Genomic DNA, 20,074 nt, shown 5'->3' on the forward strand with positions numbered 1-20,074 from the left:
GGTGCCCCAGAGTGAAAAACAAGACCAATAGTACTGTTTCATTCAGTTTGGCCACTATATTTTGGAGTCTTTCAGCATCACTGCATGCAGTTGTGTAGTATTTTGAAGTTGTTCTAGCAGAGGTGGAGTTTAAATACGGCTACACCTACAAAAGTTAAGAATGATTAGGTCTCAGTCCTGTGGGGAAATATTATGTCAAACAGCCATAACTACCAACATTTCATGTGGTTTTCAGAAACGTCAGAAAAAAGAAATCAGAACCTCAGACCTCCTCAATTCCCTCAACCCAGATAGCTCACAGAACTTGTGGTCCTTCTCTCAAACCTTTCAGTCCAGCCCTCATTATTTCAATATATTTACACCATCATTAAAGCCACATATCAGATTTGTCCCATGTCTCACCTTCAGCTGCACCCAGCAGCTTTTAGCACCCCTCCATCTTCCTCCTTCACCTGTCAGAGTCGACTGACAGGGCGAAAGCAAAGAGCCTCGTCACGTCTGCCAAGTTAGAAAGTTATGCCCATGCAGAAGCTCACAACATGTTCAGCACTAGAGAAAAGTCCTGATGTGTGAAGTTATAGGGCTGGGAGCAAACTTCAGATATTTTAATTTGGGTGGATGTCGCTCTATTGGACAGCGGGTCTTTGTGGAGAACACATCTTGCTGTAAGTTATCAAAGTGTAGATCCTGTTTTTTTTTTTAAGTTCTCTACTGAGAGGTGTTACTTTAAGATCTCCATGCACATTTTAACAAATAAATACATTTATGAGCACTTACTTAAACATATTCAAATCCTTTGATTTACTTTAATAGAATGCAATAATTTCAATTCAATTCAATTCAATTTTATTTGTAAAGCGCTAAATCACATCAACAAACATCTCAAAGCGCTCTTACAATGATAGAGTACAACAGAACCCAACTAAACCCTTCCAAAGCAGCAGATGTAACAAGCAACAGTGGCCAGGAAAAACTCCCTCGCATGGAGAGAAGTTCATAAGAACTCCCTCTTCAGGAAGAAAGCGTGGGGCGGACCCTAGACTCTGGAAGGGCGGCCATCCGCCTTGACCGGTTGCGGGGAGAAGTACATGGGATAGGACAGGGAGAGAGAGGAATAGAAGAGGGAGAGAGAGAGTGGCAGACAGGCCAGATAAGTACAAATACTAAGAAAAGTCTATGATGAGCGTTGGTCTGATGATGAACCAATCTCAGTCTGGAGTTTAAGGGCCGTGCCGTTGCGGTGGGGTCCCGGTGCTGTGGTGGGGTCGGGTAATAGTAATGTATTCCATAGTATTGATCAGTTATGATGGTTTTTGCATTGTGATGTATCAGCAACAACATTGTGATAAGTTTACATACAGTGAACACGAGCAGGAGATTCTGTGGGTTAAAAAGGGACTTGGAACATTATTATTTTGCAACTTTTAAGGTGCTGATTGACTTTTGATATTGTTTTTTAATTACAATGGAATGAAATGTACCATGCACTATAAATAAAATGTATTATTATTATAATTTTGTATATGTTAGGTGCTAATGCATTGTACTGACCTAATTATTTGAATATTTGAGTATAATTAAAATTAAATAAATTATTTAAAGGCCACACGGTGGTGTAGTAATGAGTAATCTATCAAAAAACTGAGTTTGAGATATTAGATCTGTTTTTAGACCTCTAAAACACAAGTAACATTTGAAATGAACTAAACTGTTAAATCGTAACCACTTCCCCATGGAACAACCGGTAAACTGGAGATTTGTGTTTGTGGATTTTTCAAGATGTGGTGTGACACACATAGAGTGAAATTGTATTGTAGGACAGACAAACCCGCTATAGCTGCTTTCATTTCTGCAAAAATTCTCCCACAGAAACACGTGTTGTGACGATCATCCCACCGTCTTTAAATACATCAGCCAACAATCACCTGATGAGGAAAACTGTCTATACTACCGCCGATCTTTAAGTAATGCAGGCTATCCTACCTTTCAACTCTTCTTCTTTTCTCATTCAGACTTAATGTAAATAAATCCAGCAATGAGGCGATAAGGAGCTGAGTCAGTGCACTGAATCTCAAAGTAGATTTGGAGTCAATAAATCGTAAAGGATACCCAACACAAGGGAATGCACATGGTCTCATGATGTTACCGCTGACCTTGTGAGGCGATAGCAGGGGTCAGCCACGTCTCCATCCATCTCCATCAGTCCTGCTTCAGTCTACTCCTCCCACCTGCTCTATTGTCCTCTAATGGCCGCATGACTCAGAGTGACCTTCACACCCACGCCTCATCTGATAAAGCCGACGCGCTATAGACACATTGAGATCACGGTGACGAGCTGCCGGTGTCTCTGCAGAGGGCAAAAGACCCAGATGGACATCTGAACGCACACCCCACTGCCCTCTTTTAGCCCCTTTAAATTTGACCCAGTCAAACTGGAAAAGACAGATTCGTAAATTTCTCTTTAGAATAGAACATGCTGAGGAAGCGTTCCGTTTTATCTTTGACACGAGAAAAAAACGACAAAAGATTATACATGTACGTGATGAACATGTGACACTTGTGGTGAGGACTTGCTGGAAAATATTATAAATCAGTGACGCATCAAGCTGCTGGGAACTCATGAAGTTGCCATTTGGGGATTTCCCACTGCTGAGATGAATTGATGTGTTTTATTTATTTATAGATTTCTCTTTTACACATGTTTAATTACCGCGGTTGGTGGCCGATGAAATACGTCTGCAAGGCTGATCATTTCTGCCTATGTTCACTTTACCTGTGATAAAGTTACTTTTTCCAATGTGAGTATTTGAATTGAACAGTATTCGGGTATTATTTATTCCATTTCAAAGTCAGAATTTTCCAACTTTTCATTTACTCATGGACACACCACACATTTCTACCCCACCAATAGTGATTCTAATGTTCATTAGGAGGTTTGTATTTAGTCGACTATTCAACCATCCATCTTCTATACCACATTCTAAATTTAAAGGCACAACACAGCTGATCCCAGCTGATCATGGAAAAAACCCTGGACAGGTCATCACTCTGTTACAGGACAAAGGACTATAATAAACTGTAATCCAATGCTTATTCCTTTGGAATTAAGATGATCTGAGTATCATTCAGTGGTGATAAGCAAGTTCTCGTCCTCTTTATTTCACAAAATTACATTTTCATCCGATTTGACAAGGTAAAAAATAAGAAGATGAGCTCTACTTGCTGAAACTTGTGGCAGTTTAACTACTGTGGGTGTACTTTTTAGGATGGAACTAGAGCAGAATGTTTATTTGCTGTGTGAAAATATTCCATTGAAATACACACGACAGCATCAACAATTCAGAATAATGTGTTTACTTGAAGTGACAGGATAAGAACTAACAATATTACAAAAGAAGCCACAATTCTTCAATATTTGCACCTCATCATTTTACAATAAAGAAGTACTTTCATGACATCATAATTCAAACTATAACAGCAGGGAAGCTGTCAGACGGTTCAATAAACAACACTACACATAAACCCCACCACCTTAAACCCTTTAAAAACTTAAGTATTACACCAGCAGATAGTTTGTCCAGAGACAACGGCGGCTTCCTTTACTGTCTCCAGTGACAGATGCCCGCCCATAAACCTCCCACAAGACAACTGCTCCCCGAAAGACCCCTGGAAATGAAACAGCTGACAGTAAAACGCTGCTGTCTGTCTGCCCCGAAACTCACTCCTGTCAAATAAATTCAAGGCCGGTGCGTCTTTGGATTTGTTTACAAGGGAGGTGGCGACCGGTTTTTGATACTTAAGAGATGGATGGGCTTGATTTATGAGGAAGCCGACCGACCGAACGGCAAGAGACAAAAGCAGGTGAGCTTGTGAAGTGACCGTCAGTGAGCACAGAAGTTAGAATATAGTTTGGCAGCTGCCTCCTTTGTTGGTAAATTGAACCGTCCACATGTGCTTGGGTGTTATGTGTGTTTCTGTCCACACTGCACTAAAGCACTGGAGTTCTGCTTACCTCTGCAAGGCTGCCACTCTTCCATAGGACTAACTGGGGGTCGACTAATGGGATTATGTTGGTTGGAAGCCCTCATAAATGAAGTCCCCGGTGAGGAGCGGGGAGCCCCAGCTATCCCTTAACCCTCTTTAAAGCCGAGCCTTTCACAGTCAGTCAGACAGCAGCACTAAGACTGCACCAGCACGGCTGCTGTGCTCACAGCGCCGACTGACGTAACGGAGATGGCATTTTTTATTTTTTTTTTCTTTGTACCAAAAATGAAGTTCGTATTCATCATTTTTCAAAGATTACTCCAAGAGCCACTCGGTTTTATCACCATGTGCCTTGAGGCGGACAGGAAGGAAGGAGGCCACGGGTCACATGTGAACCTGCAATATCGCATATCACCGGGTTAGACTGGTATGAGTTCGTTGATGCCGGGTTTCACTTTTAAAGTACGACTCATCTGCCCTTCATTACCATCCACAGTGCAGTTTAATAGTGACTGCTGAAAACGTGTATTTTCCTGGCTCTTAAGTCAGAGCGGTTGGAAGACTGCAGACATTTCACACTTGGTTTGACAACATCTCCATGTGCGTGCTTCTTAAATGCTTATTTATGTCTGTGTTGCTTTGTTTCTGTAGAAACGTGAGCTCAGATGGAGCGGAGGCTCGGCGCAGACTGCGGGAATGTGACGGACTGGTGGACGCTCTGCTGCACGCGCTCCAGTCTGCCGTAGGGAAGAAGGACATGGACAACAAGGTAAAACATGTGGATCAGCCATAGCATGCACATACGTTCACGGCCAAATATACCCTAGTGTTCCAGTCGATACTCTCTGCCTGTGAGGGTTCCAGTTGGTAGGGTTTGGACGAAAGGGTGGAGATTGTTAAAGGCGGTGGTGCAGAATAGAGGCTCAAAGAATTTGCATCCTGAGCACAAGTGGAAATAAGAAAAACTATATTCACCACTTAGAAAACAAGAAAAAGAAAAGCGGCTATAATTGAGGCAATGAAGATGTGTTTGGTTATTTAAAGATTAAATGTGAATCTGGTGAAGCCAGATCCGGCTATATTTTTATCTTTTTATACAGAGCCTTTGTTTTACTTCAAATACTAAAACTTATTTGCAGTGAATATACATATTGATGGCATTTTATATGATTACAGGTTTCTTGGTTTCATTAATTTATAATGCAACTGAATCGAGATGACACTGTGGACCTGTACATGAGATATTCTCTCTATCTGGATCTCCTTTCCTCATATTTGACTTCCTTTCCTCGAGTTTTACTTTAATACTCACTTAGTAGAATCCAACCTGAAGCTGTCCATTTAATTCTAATGTTGATAAAACTCTTCATCTCTCACTTTTTCCCTAGTCCGTGGAGAACTGTGTTTGTATTATGAGGAACCTTTCCTACCACGTTCACAAAGAGGTGCCGGGGGCCGAGAAGTTTCAGGACCCGTCGGCGCTGCAGGCTCCTGGATCCGCGGGGCCGCAGAGGAAGAAGAAGGATGACGCCGGCTGTTTCGGAGGCAAAAAAGCCAAAGGTGAGAAGGAAGGTGGAGGGAGACCAGCAACCATGAAATGAGACAATCCTGCTTTGTGAGTATCAGAAAAGAAGGAGAGAAAAAACAACATATCAAAAGCCTTAATGACACTTGAAAATGGCTGTGATTGGAATGGATATCTAACACGGTGCCCGTTTTCGTGGTTAGAGCCTCCGTTGAGCAGATGTGCCGGCACATACGTGTTGTTAAAGACGTCTTAACCGGCGTTCTCCCGGGCCGTTAGCTGAATTACACCGTTATCTCCCTACTGTACAACAATAATGGCCACCATTAATCAGTCAGCCAATGAGGTGTGACGATGAGCCGCTGACCCCACCCCCCCCACCCCCCCACCCCACCCCGACTTCTAACGGCTCCTCTGAGAATCCCGTCGGTTCAGGGGTCAGAAAAACACAGTGCTTAAACGTATAGAATTATAGGCAAGACCATTGAATGATGTGAGAAATGGACACACACACACACACACACACACACACACACACACACACACACACACACACAGACACACACACACACACACACACACACACACACACACACACACACACACACACACACACACACACCCAGCATAATGAGGAGTGTTGCAGACCCTGAAGGTGTTATCGTAGAAAAGACACTCAGGTACAGAAACACCGAGTGCAGCTATAAAGGATCACCGAGGCGGCGTGCATAGCAACACTGTCGGCAACGCGCGTGGCAATTCGTTACCTTAAGTAGGCTGACGCCTGGCTTCTTCTTTCAGCTCGCTGTCACACCGGCTATAATATGCACTATTATGATCAGCACACACTTTGCGGCTCTTGCTTTGTTTTTCCTGATAAACAGTCGGATTCTTGGCTGTTGCTTCCATCTCGTTCAGCACATTCCTGCTCCTCCCACACAGTGGTCGTAATGAAGCACCTATACAAGCGCTGAAGATTTTCTTTTTTGCATTTTACGTGTGAATATGTTTTTCACAGCGTCTCGCTAGCCGACAGTCCTTTACGTTTTTCTCACTCGTTAGCTTCTCTCTGTTATCCTACCATTTTTTATTTTTTTTTTCCTCACTTAAATCACCATTTGACTGTTTCTCTCTCACCCTAAAAAGTCGCCCTGCTGATGCCAGCTCTTTGAACAAGCCTCCCAGAGAACACCTACAGACTCTTAATGGCTCTCGCAGCTTCTTTTCTGCTTCTGTGCTTTCTCCGTGTTCAGTAAAAAAAAAAAGAAGAAAACAAAAGGACTATTTTAGTGAGAAATGTATTGCACTGCTTCTTTACACACGTGCAACACGCATCTTTTTCACCATGCTTCTCTCTTTTCCCTGCTTTGTGTTTTTTGGCATTGCTGCTGCCTCCTTGGCTAACTATAGAGGAATGGTTTAATCAAGGTGAGTGCCCCCCCCAGCCCTCCGCACTTTAGCTTTCCCCCTTCTCTCCATCCTCCCTCATTTCTCCTCCTCCTCCTCCTCCTCCTACACCCTTTCCCCTGGTGGTAGAATATAGTTAGAAGTAGTTTGGGTGTCCTCCAGAAACCTGAAAAAACTTCCAAGGACTTTGGGAAATTGGGGCGTTTCATTCGTTACACATGCATTCCCTCACCATGCCCACCTCCTGTAGCGCTGAGTATTCCAGTCACCGCCCGCCCTGAACGCCTCACTTTGTCAGCGTTAGTTTCATCAGTCCTTTAGCATAAGTGACAGGTGTAAGGAGAGCCTTACAAACACGGTAAGTCCGTCTGTTTTTGTCAGGTCGCTACGTAGAGCTTGACTGAAAGAATCACTCTTCTTTTTTTTTTTCAAGATAAAACTAAGCCCAGTATCAACTGGGATACTTCAATCTGATCACTTTGGGTTCGATTCGGGCAGAAATGTCAAGCTCTGCTGCAGACTCTGTTTTTATGTGTGTTTGTTTGTCGTGCGGCTGTAAGTGAGTTAAAAGCTTCAGATGATGTAGAGTGTTGATTTAGAATCCGATTTCTTGAGAAAATTGTCAATATTATGTCCCGTTCTTTGGCATATCTAAGAATCCTTAATTTTATGAAGAATAAACATTTGTTTTCATTGATTGCTAACTTTCCAAAGTTTCCTAAAGGAAAGTTTGTGTGATTAAAAAATAAATAAATGTGAGACCGTTTATTTCTGATGTATGGCTCACATAGCTTATTTTTAGAGACACAAGCTTGAAGCACAAGTTAAAGTTATTATATATAGGAATTATTCTTATCATGTTTAAATGGCTTTTCCCATAATAACGAGAGCAAAATCTTATATGAATAGTAAAAGACCATAGCATCGGTGTTTTGCTTTACAACAGAGAGCATCTCCTGATATACATAATATTGGAAAGGTTATTTTGGTTGATATTTTAATTCAAACATGAACTGACAAAGTTCATAAGAATTTTTAAACCAAAGAAACAATCTACCAATTCCTTCATTTTTGAATGAGTGTGCAACAGAAAGACATATATAGTAAAAATGTGTAATTTGATATGGAAATGAATACAAACTAAAGACAAAAACAATTGAGCACATCCTAGTTTAACTTGTTAAAAAAAACTATTTTATTATTCCTCCATCTTAAGTATACTATAGTATTATAGCACTATAGGAAAATACCTTAACTACATAGTAATATATCCATGCTGTAAACATGTTTTTGTGCAAAGTTGATATACATAGGTAAATAATAGATTAATTGAAAGTGGAATATCTCATATCTTCTATGTAAATAAACGGCATGTAATTTACTGTATCTCTTCCAAACGCCTTCTTAACGGTTGTACATGGATTTAGAGAACAGAACTATATGAGCTTATCTTCTGAAGGGCAGTGGTGGCTCAGCCCGGACGGAGCAAATCATACCGCATGCTGACATCCAGCTCGGTGCCTTGGAACCTTTACTTGTGCAGCCGAGGAAGCGGACCGCTCTGTCTCTCTGTTCATCTGTGATGTCCTGTGGGAATGTCCATATACCTGTGAGCGGACCATTAGCACCCCCCCCCCCCCCCCCCCCCCTCACCCCACAACCCCTCCCCTCCAAAAAAACCCACCTCCGTGCTCCGGTTTCCTGTCTGCCGCTGCATCATTCACCGTGTTTATCAGCACAGGAAACTTTGTCTTATTGAGTTAGTGTTCATGTTGGACTGTGATAAGAAAGTTGTGTAGAGGTTTCTGTGTGCTTCTGTATTCATACACTGTTGGTGAGGGGTTTCCACGCTTCTCGCTTTTTGCGTTGTTTGTAAATGTGCACAACCACGCTTAGCTGTGGGTGGAACCGATATGTACAATTAACGGTGAGCTATAATCGTGCTCTAGCTTCAATTACCTAAACACATACATTTTTCTTCATATTGACATTTTTAATAGCTTGAATAACAGGAACCACCCATGTTTGGCACACTTTACAGTCCATATATACTGACAGCGCCCGTTCATGGACTTATCGGTTCCACCCTCCTGTCTGATTCATTGTTCTTCACGATCCAGGCATCACATACTAATATCAATTTACTTCCTTTCTTCCATATCCAGGCAGAAAAAATGGTGAGAATGACAAAAACTACGACACACTGGATCTGCCCAAGCGCACAGAGCCCTCAAAAGGTAGGTGGTGCCTCGCCTGAGGAGCACGGCTCTGGGAGTGACTTGTCCTCTGCAGAGCGGACAGTTTGGTTAGAGGTCAGACGTGTCGGTCAACTGAAGCGCGGGAGGCCTTTCACAGACAAAGAGTCGCTCTGCTATTTAGCTGTTGATAGAATAAGAATAGCATGGACTAGTTCATTATTGTCACTGTGGAATCTGTGTCGAAAAACTGCGTTTACAGCAGCGAGATACAGTTTACAGTATCCTCTGCGGCAGCTATACACAAGAATAAAAGTACACAATTGATGATTTAGTTTTGTTTGGTGCGTCTGTGCTTCCAGAGAGACGGTCGATTGTTGGCAGTTTGTGAGAGCAACAATTCCATAAGCTCCTCTTTTTGTTGAACTCTGCAGCAATGCACCGGGGCACCACAGGCAATAATAAAACGGCCGGTTATTGTCTGCTGAGCTCGACCAAGTCCGCTGCTAAACAGCGTCTATTGTGTCCGCTGAATGCTGCTGTGTTATCATTGTTGGTGGCTTCTCACTATAGGACTGGGTGATATGGACATAATCCCCTTTTTTTTAATCCCAATGCATTTGGAAATTCAGATTTGGATTTAAAGGAAGGAAAACAATTAGGACAATAACACATCAAAGGAAAGATTTGAGAACGATAGACTTTTTCTGAATCTGAATGCTTGTTGGTGGGGGTTGAGTGGTGACTCGTCTGTGGTGGGATTTGAAACTATGATTCATTGTTTCGTTGTAAATGTGAACCAAGTGCTTCTTTTTATTACATTTCTATGATACATGAACTTCAAATTGAGTGGCTGAGCCTCACAGTGGTGTGATGGTTTCCTAGAATATCCTGCGTTTGAGTCCAGACTGAGAGGCTGTCGAGTCTTTCCAGTTTACAGTTTTCTGTGTTTCCTCCAGAAGTCCAAAAATTGGTTAACTAGCGATTCTAGTTTGCGTGTGTGTGTGTGTGTGTGTGTGTGTGTGTGTGTGTGTGTGTGTGTGTGTGTGTGTGTGTGTGTGTGTGTGTGTGTGTGTGTGTGTGTGTGTGTGTGTGTGTGTGTGTGTGTGTGTGTGTGTGTGTGTGTGTGTGTGAGAATGTGTGTGTGTGTGAGAATGTGTGTGTGTGACTGTCTGTCTTGACTGTGATGGACAAGCCATTTTATTCTGGAGATCCTCCAAATCACTTCATGTAAACCTGATTGCTCAGCATAGATGGGGAAATATAGTATTGAATAACTATGAATCATTGGTTTAAACACAGAGAAAATCCCCCCAGTGTGCAAGACCACGATCCTCTACACCAATAATTCACAACCAGAGGCGTCAAAGATTGATGGGGGCCTGCGAAGCCATCTTGCTTTTAAGGGGAAATACTTTTTTTTTATGTCTTAGAAATAAATGAGTCGGCATTTATTTGATTTAGATCAAAAAACTTTTGAATTTTACGCAAATACATTAAAAAAAAAACAATTTAAAAGTCAGAAAAATGGCGGCGCGTCAGGCTAAGGAGAAAGATGAATCAAACAGAAAAAACTGAACCAAGATATTTACTCACAATAAGGAAGCGATGGAGAGAATTAGAGCTTAAAGCATCTTTTGAGGTGAAAAACTGGCGAATGAAAATTTGAAACTGCAAACACCACGAGAGGGAGTGTAAACCCAAAGAGTTTATCCTCAGAGAAAAGGAACTGACCGTCACAGAACTGTATTTCACATTTAGTGTGTTATGAGCTTCCCTTTTGGTTTTTGTTCTTTTTGGGGCAGCAGAGTGGTGGGGGGGGGGGTCGCCAATGTTATATATAGGTATAAATATTGGTACCTCAAGAAACAGGGTTAGGAAGTACTCCAATACAACACTGTGCAGCTAAACACTTTCACTACTGTTACAATCATGTTAGTAATGTTGGGACTCAAACAATATGTTGCACTTGTATTCAGTGTATTTTGTGTGTATTCGGCACTTCAATAAGAACTCTCATCATAGTGTGTCAGAACTTCTGCTGAGCGATCGAATTGTGATACACAACATGTATTTTTTGGTTTATATTTTGTGTTCCCAAAAGTTTGTTGGCGCTTTCATGCCAAAGTGGCAAAAGTTGATTGAAATCATTATCCGTAGCTGAAGTGTAGCCTTGGGCTTAGACGCAACAACATTGTGTCTGTCAGTAACAAAGAAATCAGATATTTCATTTTTGAGCCTGTTTTTTCGAGCTGGATGTGCTGTTGTTGGGAAATGTTCTGTCTGGGGTCCTGATCTCCACAGAGGCTTTTTCCACAAGTGCTTTTATTGGTATTAAGAGATTTTCTGCCTCCTCCCCTCCTCCTTCTCCTCTCTGCTCCTCTTTATTTATTTTTTGATGAGAGGTTTCAAAGGTAGTAACGCAGCAATCAGGAGCAGAGGCTCGTTCTAGAAATCGTGTGTGATTCGCTGTGTATATGCTCCCGCAGACTCTCTTTGCTTTTTTGTTTTTGGCACAGGCAGGCGGTCGTGCACGGGTGGTAATAGGATGCATATTTGTTAGCGCATGGGTCAGTGCCATACTTTCCTCTGTAGGAAGGTGTGTGCGAGTGCAGGTGTTCATCTGTTGAGTGTTGCCTGTGGAAACCTGCACTTGTTCCACACCCACAGGTGCTATTTACACATCAGCACCTTCATCAATGTCCCGTGGCAGGCACTCACAGTCAATACCACTTCCTGTTTGACTGTTAATTAGCCACATTAACACTGCAAAGTGAGCTTTCATTAAACTGGATCACAATTAATTGATGTGCTCTTCCAAGTTGAGCCGATTTTGCCGTTTTGTTTTTACTCTCTCCTAAAGTAAAGGGAAGCAGATGAGCTTAAGGATGATAATTAATATTTTCCACTTGCTGGGATTTCATGGGCGAAAGCCAAGCTGGCATGCTGCAACCAAGAATCTATAGCAGTTAGAATCGGGCTGCAATTATGTTATACAATCTGGAAACAACACCCTTTGGAGTTTTGCCTTCAGAGAAAGCAATTATCGTTACAGTCCTAAATGTCATGCACAGTTAAAATGAGCGGGTTCACATTGTGGAGAGCGGCCGGGCATTTTGTTGCTTGGAGACAAATCATTTCTGGTGTTTATTACCTCGACTCTGAGGGGGAAAACTAACAGTGAGATGCATGGATATCAACTTAATCACCAGAGCAAAACCCCACGTTGACTTTTCAGGCAGACGTATCGCCGACATCTGTAAAGAGTCCTCTGGGAACCGGCTTAGTTTGACTATGAAAGTACGTGTTTGCTTTGTGTCGCACACGTATACTCCCCGCCTCGGCCTCCGTCGCATCCCGTGGTCATCCGTGGAGAGCTCGCACGGAGAGAGACGCTTTCATTTGGTGGCGATGGCTGCAGGAGATACGGGAGATTACATGTGTATCCCAGTCCTGATCTGATGTCAGACAGAGGGAGGTCAATGCTGGGAGCAAGCTGGACCTGGCAGTGGGCAGTGATTAATCTTTTGTGTGTGTGTGTGTGTGTGTGTGTGTGTGTGTGTGTGTGTGTGTGTGTGTGTGTGTGTGTGTGTGTGTGTGTGTGTGTGTGTGTGTGTGTGTGTGTGTGTGTGTGTGTGAGAAGGAGGGCGAAAGAAAGAAATACAGAAATATTGAGCGAGTTGCTCGTCGGTACATGTTGTTGTTGACTATTGAAATCTGTTTTTCAGTTTGAATTTCTTTCAGAACACACACAACACTGACTCATCGCTGCTGAGCGCTTCACCGTGTTCGCGGCTAAATGCTAACTCCGAGCGCCTGCCATGTGACGCTCGGCAGGTCAAATACAGGGAGTTTATCACATTGGTTTAAACTGACATTAACTTCCTGCTGTGGCTGGGAGTGTTTGATGGTTTCATCAGGGCAAATGAAAACAGAGAGGCCATACAACCAAAACAGTGAGCTGAAAGATGCTCATGTGCTTCCTAGATTTGAAGGAAGAGTAACATTCTGGACTTTTTGATATACTTCAGAAGGATTTGGAAATTTTGAAGAGTGGTTTGCGCTTTTGTTTCACAGTGAGAATATTCCCGCTTCCAGTCCAGTCTTCCTGAGTGACGTTTGCATGTTTCCCTGCTCCAGTTTCCACCACAGACCAAAAACATGATTTAAAGTTAATTGCTGACTCTGAAACGGCCCCTGTCAACGCGAGTGTTTACAGTCGTCTGTTTCTTTGAATTTGACTCATAATGGATTAACTCCCGGCCACGCTAACTTGGATGAACCTTGAATGGATGAAAAGATAATTCATCCATTGGCGAAGGAGCACGTTGACATTTAGGAGAACACATCCTGAGCAGATCAGAGGACACAGCTATCTTCTCTCTGTTTGAAATTATAGACGTCTGTCCGCAAGCACGTCCAAATCTTTTCAATCGCCATTTTGTACTTACATTTTTATTCTGCATGTGAAATGATTCACACGCCATATTTTCTTGGAAGGCAGTTATATGCGTTTCCCTTTACCTTGTTAGAGGCTCGTTACTGAGAGGCGGTCAATCGACCGCAAGTCTCGACAAAAAGTTTGAGAGTTGGACTTCATGAATATCAACAGTGGAAGTAACCTAGTATTTTATTCTTGTTGCTCATTATACCCGTAGCATATGCAGGCCCTGTTGGCCGTCACGTATCGGGGGCTGCGTGATGATGTGGTGGTCAGAACAGCACAGCCTTCCGGAGAATATTGCTGCTTTGCATGTTTTACGTTTACATCCCAATGTTTTACAGATGATGTGTGTTGACACGGAAACCACAGAATCACCAAAAGCAATGTAGTTGGTGCTGTTAGAATTTTTAAAAACAAATGAGATTTTTCCCCGTTTACACAGCGGAGTCGGAGGATTTCCGAAAAGTTGTGTTGTAATCCGATAGCATTCAGCTGTTAATTCTTAACCGATAGACCCTCGTCTTCACTTAATTAAAAAAAGAAAAAATCCATATACAAGGTTGTTTTATTTTTCCATCTTCTAAACCTTTTCTCACCACCTTTCCATCCTTCTGCTTGATCCTTTGCCCTGGTTGCCCACCCTAATTGGTGAAGTGAATTATTGTGCTTGTGTGAACCCAGAAGCAGGACCTGCTCGCCGGGGGCTCATTATTCACGCCATCCGGAACTGGCAGAAACCTAGACGGCGTCTGAAACAAAAGTGATTAAGAAGTGTGAAAAGATACTTTTCATTAAAGACCCGGTGAGCTCGCCAGCCCCTGAGATGATGAAACATTTTCCCAGCAATTAATTGAAACGACAGCGTTTATCTTCTGATTGGTAAAAAGGTCGAGGAAAGAGTGGAGGGGGAGAGGAGAAGATGTTCTCCGGCTGTGTATTTGTGCTGCTCCTGCTTCATTATTTCCAAGAATTGAAGCTAAACCCCCTCGTAAAAGTTCATTTTTTCCTTCTGACGGGTGTTTCGAAATGCTTGAGGAGGAGGGTTGGGAGATTACAGAAACAGTCGTCTGTCTTCAGAGAAACAAAGTCTCTAATTAATTAGGGTTTTTTCTGTTGTTTTTTTTTTACCTCTGCTGCTGTTGTACGCTCAACTTCTTCTTCTTTCCCTCTTTCATCTGCTCTCTTTTCCGCTTGTCACTCTCGGCTGCGTTGTGTCGTGTGAAAAGCGCCTCACGTCTTGGGCCAGCGTGTGAGGATGTGTTCAATGAGCACCACAGCTCAGATTCCAGTTAAACTCAGGGAATCGTTTCACCTTGACCTCGGAGGAAAACATTATTTTCCCTCGGTGAAGGTGAATATTGATTGCACAGCTTGTTAAAATGTGTTTTTCTTTTCAAGAGACTAAAATAATCAGTGGTTGTCTGTAGTTAAGGTTGTTCGGTATACCAGTACTGTATTGGTATCGTGGTACTGACGCCTTTAAAACGACACTATACTGGGCCCGGCTGGTACCGGTATCTTTTTTCTTTTCTTTTTTCGTCGCCGCGGAGCGTCACTGTGTTGTAATTTGCACCGAGGAGAGTCAGTCTCTCTTTGGGGGAAGCGTTCTCGGGCTGCTCCGCTTTCTTTACTTTTCTTTCTTTCTTTTTTTTTTTGCACTCCGGTTTCTCCGAGAGGGGGTGTGCGAGCGCTCCTGCGCTCCGACCCGAGATCCGCAACTGAATAATCGCTTCATACTCGACCTACACAACTTCAAAATAAAAGTCAAAACAACGTATTTGCAAAACAATCTTCTCCCAACCGAGCTTGTACTTTGAAAAGAATATGGATGTGCATGCGTAAGTGACATGGCGTTTGCGTCCATGTGAGAGTGCGCATGCGTAACTGACTCAAACGACCCGTGGAAACTCCGTAAAAAGAGATAGAGTGCATCGCTGAGAAAGAGAGAGAGAGAGAGAGCTGCTACATCCACAAGGCCGCAACTTCTAATAAAAACAGGTGCTAGAAGTACTATATGAAGTACTTTGGCTTCAAAACAAATGAGCACATTGTCCCCGTCAACACCAAAGCACTACTGTGCAAACAGTGTTTGAGAACATGTCTGGCCAAAGGCTGGAAACACTACTAACCTGCTGAACACCTGAAGGACAAACACCCAGACCTGCATAAGGAGTTCAAGGAACGACAGGTAATAACTTATATACCCATGAAAAAGTAGCTCTGGAAAAAAATGTAAGCTATTATAAATATTAGTTTTATAAATGTAATATAATAAATAATATAAAAGAATATAATATGAAAACATTTTATTTCAGCCATTTAATGTTATAAAGATTACTGCATAGTAACATACCATTTAAAGACATTGGTCCTACTTAAGACAGGATGTATCTAATGACATTTTCTGTGTTCTCTCTTTATTTGGAAAAGTATCGAAAGTATCGAACTACATGGTGGTATCGGTATCGATACCAAAATGTTGGTATCATGACAACACTACTGTAGTAAAGAAGCTCTTTGGCACACAGTATTCACTCTGCTCATCGTAATTGTATCCCAGCATGAACAGCTGAAGATGAAGAGATTCATCTCTGGCTCACTTTGGCTGGAAAAATTCAACAAGCAAAATCGTTGTGCAACCCCTCGGTCAGAATGGGAAGTAAGATGCACAAAAGGAGTTGCACCAGTACCAGGATCAGGTTCGATCCTCTGCACGAGTACCTGGTCTGACACATCACATCTAATGAACCAACACCAACTGTCATCTCAGCACCGATTTTATTTCTTTAAATGAGCACTGTCAATAGTGAAGCACCACGGCTACAGTAAATAGTTCTTGCAAATGACTCGTAAATTTAGATAAAAGCACATGAAGGGACGAGTCATAACGAGCTTCTCCCTGAGTGATGAGAATAAAAAAGAAAGCTGAATGGTACAAATTAGACGCTAATATGATAATTGATGCTTCTGCCTCACCAAAACTTGTAAGAAATACACAACGTACTCCTAATTTACATCAGGTGCAGCTCGGTGCTGTGAAACCTGGGCCACACATGACAACTCGATTATATTCAGAAGCCGTGTGAGACAGAGGAGATCACGCCGCCGAGAAACTCATAATAAAATATGTTAATTTTTCACAAGTCAACGTTTATGGTTATATTATAGTGAAGTTTTTTTTGAAAAACTTAAACTCAAAGCAGGTAAATCAGGTCAACAAGTCTTGGTCATATGTTGTGGAGGATCCCTTTTCCACTTCATCAGTTTATGCTTCTTCTTTCATTAGGCTGGTTTAGCTGAGGGACAAATCGTCCTCCAAGACAAATGACCAAGTTCAGTTGATTCAAGTTAAAACGGAAAACTTTCGCTGCGTTTTGGGTGTTCGTTTACACGACAACTGTGCTGAGAGCCACTGAAAACGCAACGTTTCTAATACGCTGCCACTGCGCATGCACACCCCGGCCATAGTAGATAGTTCCTCTGCTCTTTTTTTTTTTTCTTTTTAAACTTTGCTGTGCAAACATGAACGTTTTCTGAAACGAAAACTCAAAAACGATGCGTTTTGGCTTGACATGTGGCTGTGTAAACGGGGCCTCCATTGCTTTGAGATGCCTCTCGCCTGGACAAGTTATAATCAAAACGTCATTGAAGGTTGAAGTTTTCATTATAATTGGCAACAGTTCGGAAATACACAAGCCATTTTTGAACTCATTCTTGGAACTGGAATTCCGTCATTAAGTAGTTAGCAGTACTCGTTATTGGAAAGATTTCAGTGCTCACTGGATTGGACTGGGCGTTTGAAGAAATTTGCAACTTAAATTGTTGTCTTCGGTCTGCAGCGACGTGGCCTTCCCATTAAATCCCGACATCAATAACCAGTTCCAGCAACAGTCACAGCTTGCTGGTGTTTAGTAGTTGTACTATTGGAATTCCTTTCACTGCTCTATGAATTGCTTGGTTCGAGTTTGACTTGTGATTATTTTCTCATAATAATTTTCCTTCGTCACTCCAGCATTTTTTTTAAAGAGCCTTAACGTTTTGCAAACATCATGTTTAAATACACGTTGTCATTTTGAGAAATCCACATCAGCTGATTCACCTCCGGGTCAACTCACTCACCACTCATATATTTGTGTGTGATGAAACAGTTGGAAAGTTTGTAGGAGAAAACTATTTCATCTGGCAGAGTATGATGATGAGTCTTTCAGTCGAACTGCTTGTACTTTCCCGGTGAAGCCGTGTGATCCTGACTGCATCAGGGTCATGCTAATTAGTCATGTCTGCCAATGGAAGCGAGCGGCTGAAGGCAGTGTGTTTGAAAAGCCTCGGAGCTGTCCGCGTTGGCCCTTTCTGCTCGGTGTATTTCTCTTTCTACGTTGCTCGCTGATTCTCATTTCTATCATTCTCTGCCACTTCAGTTCTGTCTCCATTCCTGTGAGATTTATTGGGTTTCCCTCGTCTCGCAAACACGCACCGAGCGATGGGAAATAAACAGCTGCGCTTTACCAGGACAACAACAACAACAACAACAGCAGCAGCAGCAGCAACAACAAGTGCGTTCTGTGTCTCTCTCTGCTTTGTCTTGCAAGCCAAGCATTTAATTTGCAGGGAGGTTATAGCATTGACAAACGGCGCCCATGCAAAGCTGATATTTATTGCATCGTATAACCCTCTTTGATATCAAACCACCGGAGATCGCTATTCGCAGTATAATGAACACTGACTGTTTTGCTGTTGGAGTCATCGCCGGCTCTGATGTATATCTCTGCAGCTCCTGAAGTCGAAACGTCAGCGCCTCAATTGAGTTAAAGAAAATGGAGCTTCACTTTCATTGTTTGTCTCAGCTGTTGTCTCCCCTCATGGAGGAGAAATATTTCACTTAATGGCTCTGTGGCATGAAACCGATTCTTCTAATCCTCGCTGCTACATCTTTGTGGCTTAGAAGTGGCGACAGTGGTGAGACAAAAAAAAAAACAATCGTCTTGCCCGAAGGCCCGATGAGCATCCCTCCTGCAGTGAGGAAACACATCGGGGGTTTTTATTTTTGAAGATAAAACTACATTGTCGTGCTTGTGCCATGCCTGTTTGAGACAAGCAAGACTGCAGTGGGAGGGAAAAGTTTCTCCAACTCCGTGTGTCTTCTTCACACTCAGAGTTAGAGCAGCGAGCCACCAATAATATTTTCCTGAATTCCAAGCAGCAGTTTCATCCAGAAGCGCCTCATTTTTGTGGAATTTAACACTCGGATCGTGAGCGCTGACTCCCGGGCCGGCTGGCCTCTCGCCACCTGTTGACCCACTGCTGCAGATCACTTGCCTTTTTGTTCAGGACAAACACACCACTCGGCTGTTTCAGCTGCTTCCCTCCTTTCCCTCCTTCTTCCCCACCTTGTGCCGTCACATTTCACAGCGAGGTGAGACCCCCGGATGAGGATGAGCTGCGTCACGAATGTTTCGCCACACACACACACACACACACACACACACACACACACACACACACACACACACACACACACACACACACACACACACACACACACACACACACACACACACACACACACACACACACACACACACACACGCAGATGAGATGATGTCCGTTTTGAAGCACGCACACAAACAAAAAGCCTGCATACAAGCATTTAACACTTGCACCGACACATGCATTCACACATACTTTCTCACTCTCGGCTTCTCGGCTATTTTGACACGTAGAGTCCAGTCCACACAGTGACGGTTCCAGACTGTCTGGCACCTTATATCACTCCATAGCCTCTGTCATTACATTTCTCTTCGCATTACACCTTCCTTATGCCAAAAGCGCTGCGTGTTGTGTGTCCTGTTTCTATTGAATGTTGTCATGTCTAAAGGGAAGACGATACTGCTCCAAGAAAAGGAGGCCGGTGTTTCACAAGGTGTGATTAGTTGCGTCTCTGTTCCCTCGCTGCTAAATCTAAATGGCATGTAAACAAAGAAATACCGAGAAGATGTATCTTGGGAGACCTGGTTAAATAAAGAATATAACGGGTATATATTCAATCTAAAGAAACTATCAAACTATATTTTTATATAAGAAAACCATAAAAAGACACTGAATTGAGTTTTGAACCCTGGAGACGACCTACTGCTGCTTTTCTGAAGCTTCTACTGTCGTATGTTGCATGTAACGGAAAGTGTTTTCCAACATTTGGCTTCACTGACATGTTTTGTTATATCAGTAATGGGGTAATTAGCAATGTGAGAGTGTCTCTAGGAAAGAAAGAAAGAAAGGTAGGATGTAATAGATAAGTGGTCCGAAAATACTATAGATAATTAGCTGAGCATAAATGCATTAGTTTATGCTTAATGCTAAAGACCTGAGCGGTGAGCCGCTGCTGAGGGACATCTGAGTTTTGTTCTTCTAGGTCCCAAAGTGGGCCGTATGGTCAGTGGTTGTGGGAAACACAAAGATCTGGACATTTACTTTTGTGACGATTATAATTCAATCATAAACATGCCAGAGAAGGTAGATTAA

General features: G+C 42.6%; 1 protein-coding gene across 19 annotated transcripts in view; it reads left to right on the forward strand.

Annotated features, from left to right (window-relative positions):
• Positions 1 to 20,074, forward strand: part of arvcfb (ARVCF delta catenin family member b) — a 258,481-nt gene that overhangs the window by 205,997 nt on the left and 32,410 nt on the right. For 11 of the 19 annotated variants that reach the window (XM_080467642.1, XM_080467639.1, XM_080467638.1 and 8 more), the window contains 3 exons: positions 4,636 to 4,753; positions 5,373 to 5,544; positions 9,082 to 9,153. In XM_080467642.1, the coding sequence (XP_080323768.1) occupies positions 4,636 to 4,753; positions 5,373 to 5,544; positions 9,082 to 9,153 (362 nt within the window). Of the gene's footprint in view, positions 1 to 4,635; positions 4,754 to 5,372; positions 5,557 to 9,081; positions 9,154 to 20,074 lie in introns of all 19 variants that reach the window. The other 8 variants (XM_080467630.1, XM_080467635.1, XM_080467643.1 and 5 more) reach the window with 2 other exon arrangements.

This window comes from Lipophrys pholis, assembly GCF_963383615.2.
Source record: "Lipophrys pholis genome assembly, chromosome: 7".
Lineage (NCBI taxonomy): Eukaryota > Metazoa > Chordata > Actinopteri > Blenniiformes > Blenniidae > Lipophrys > Lipophrys pholis.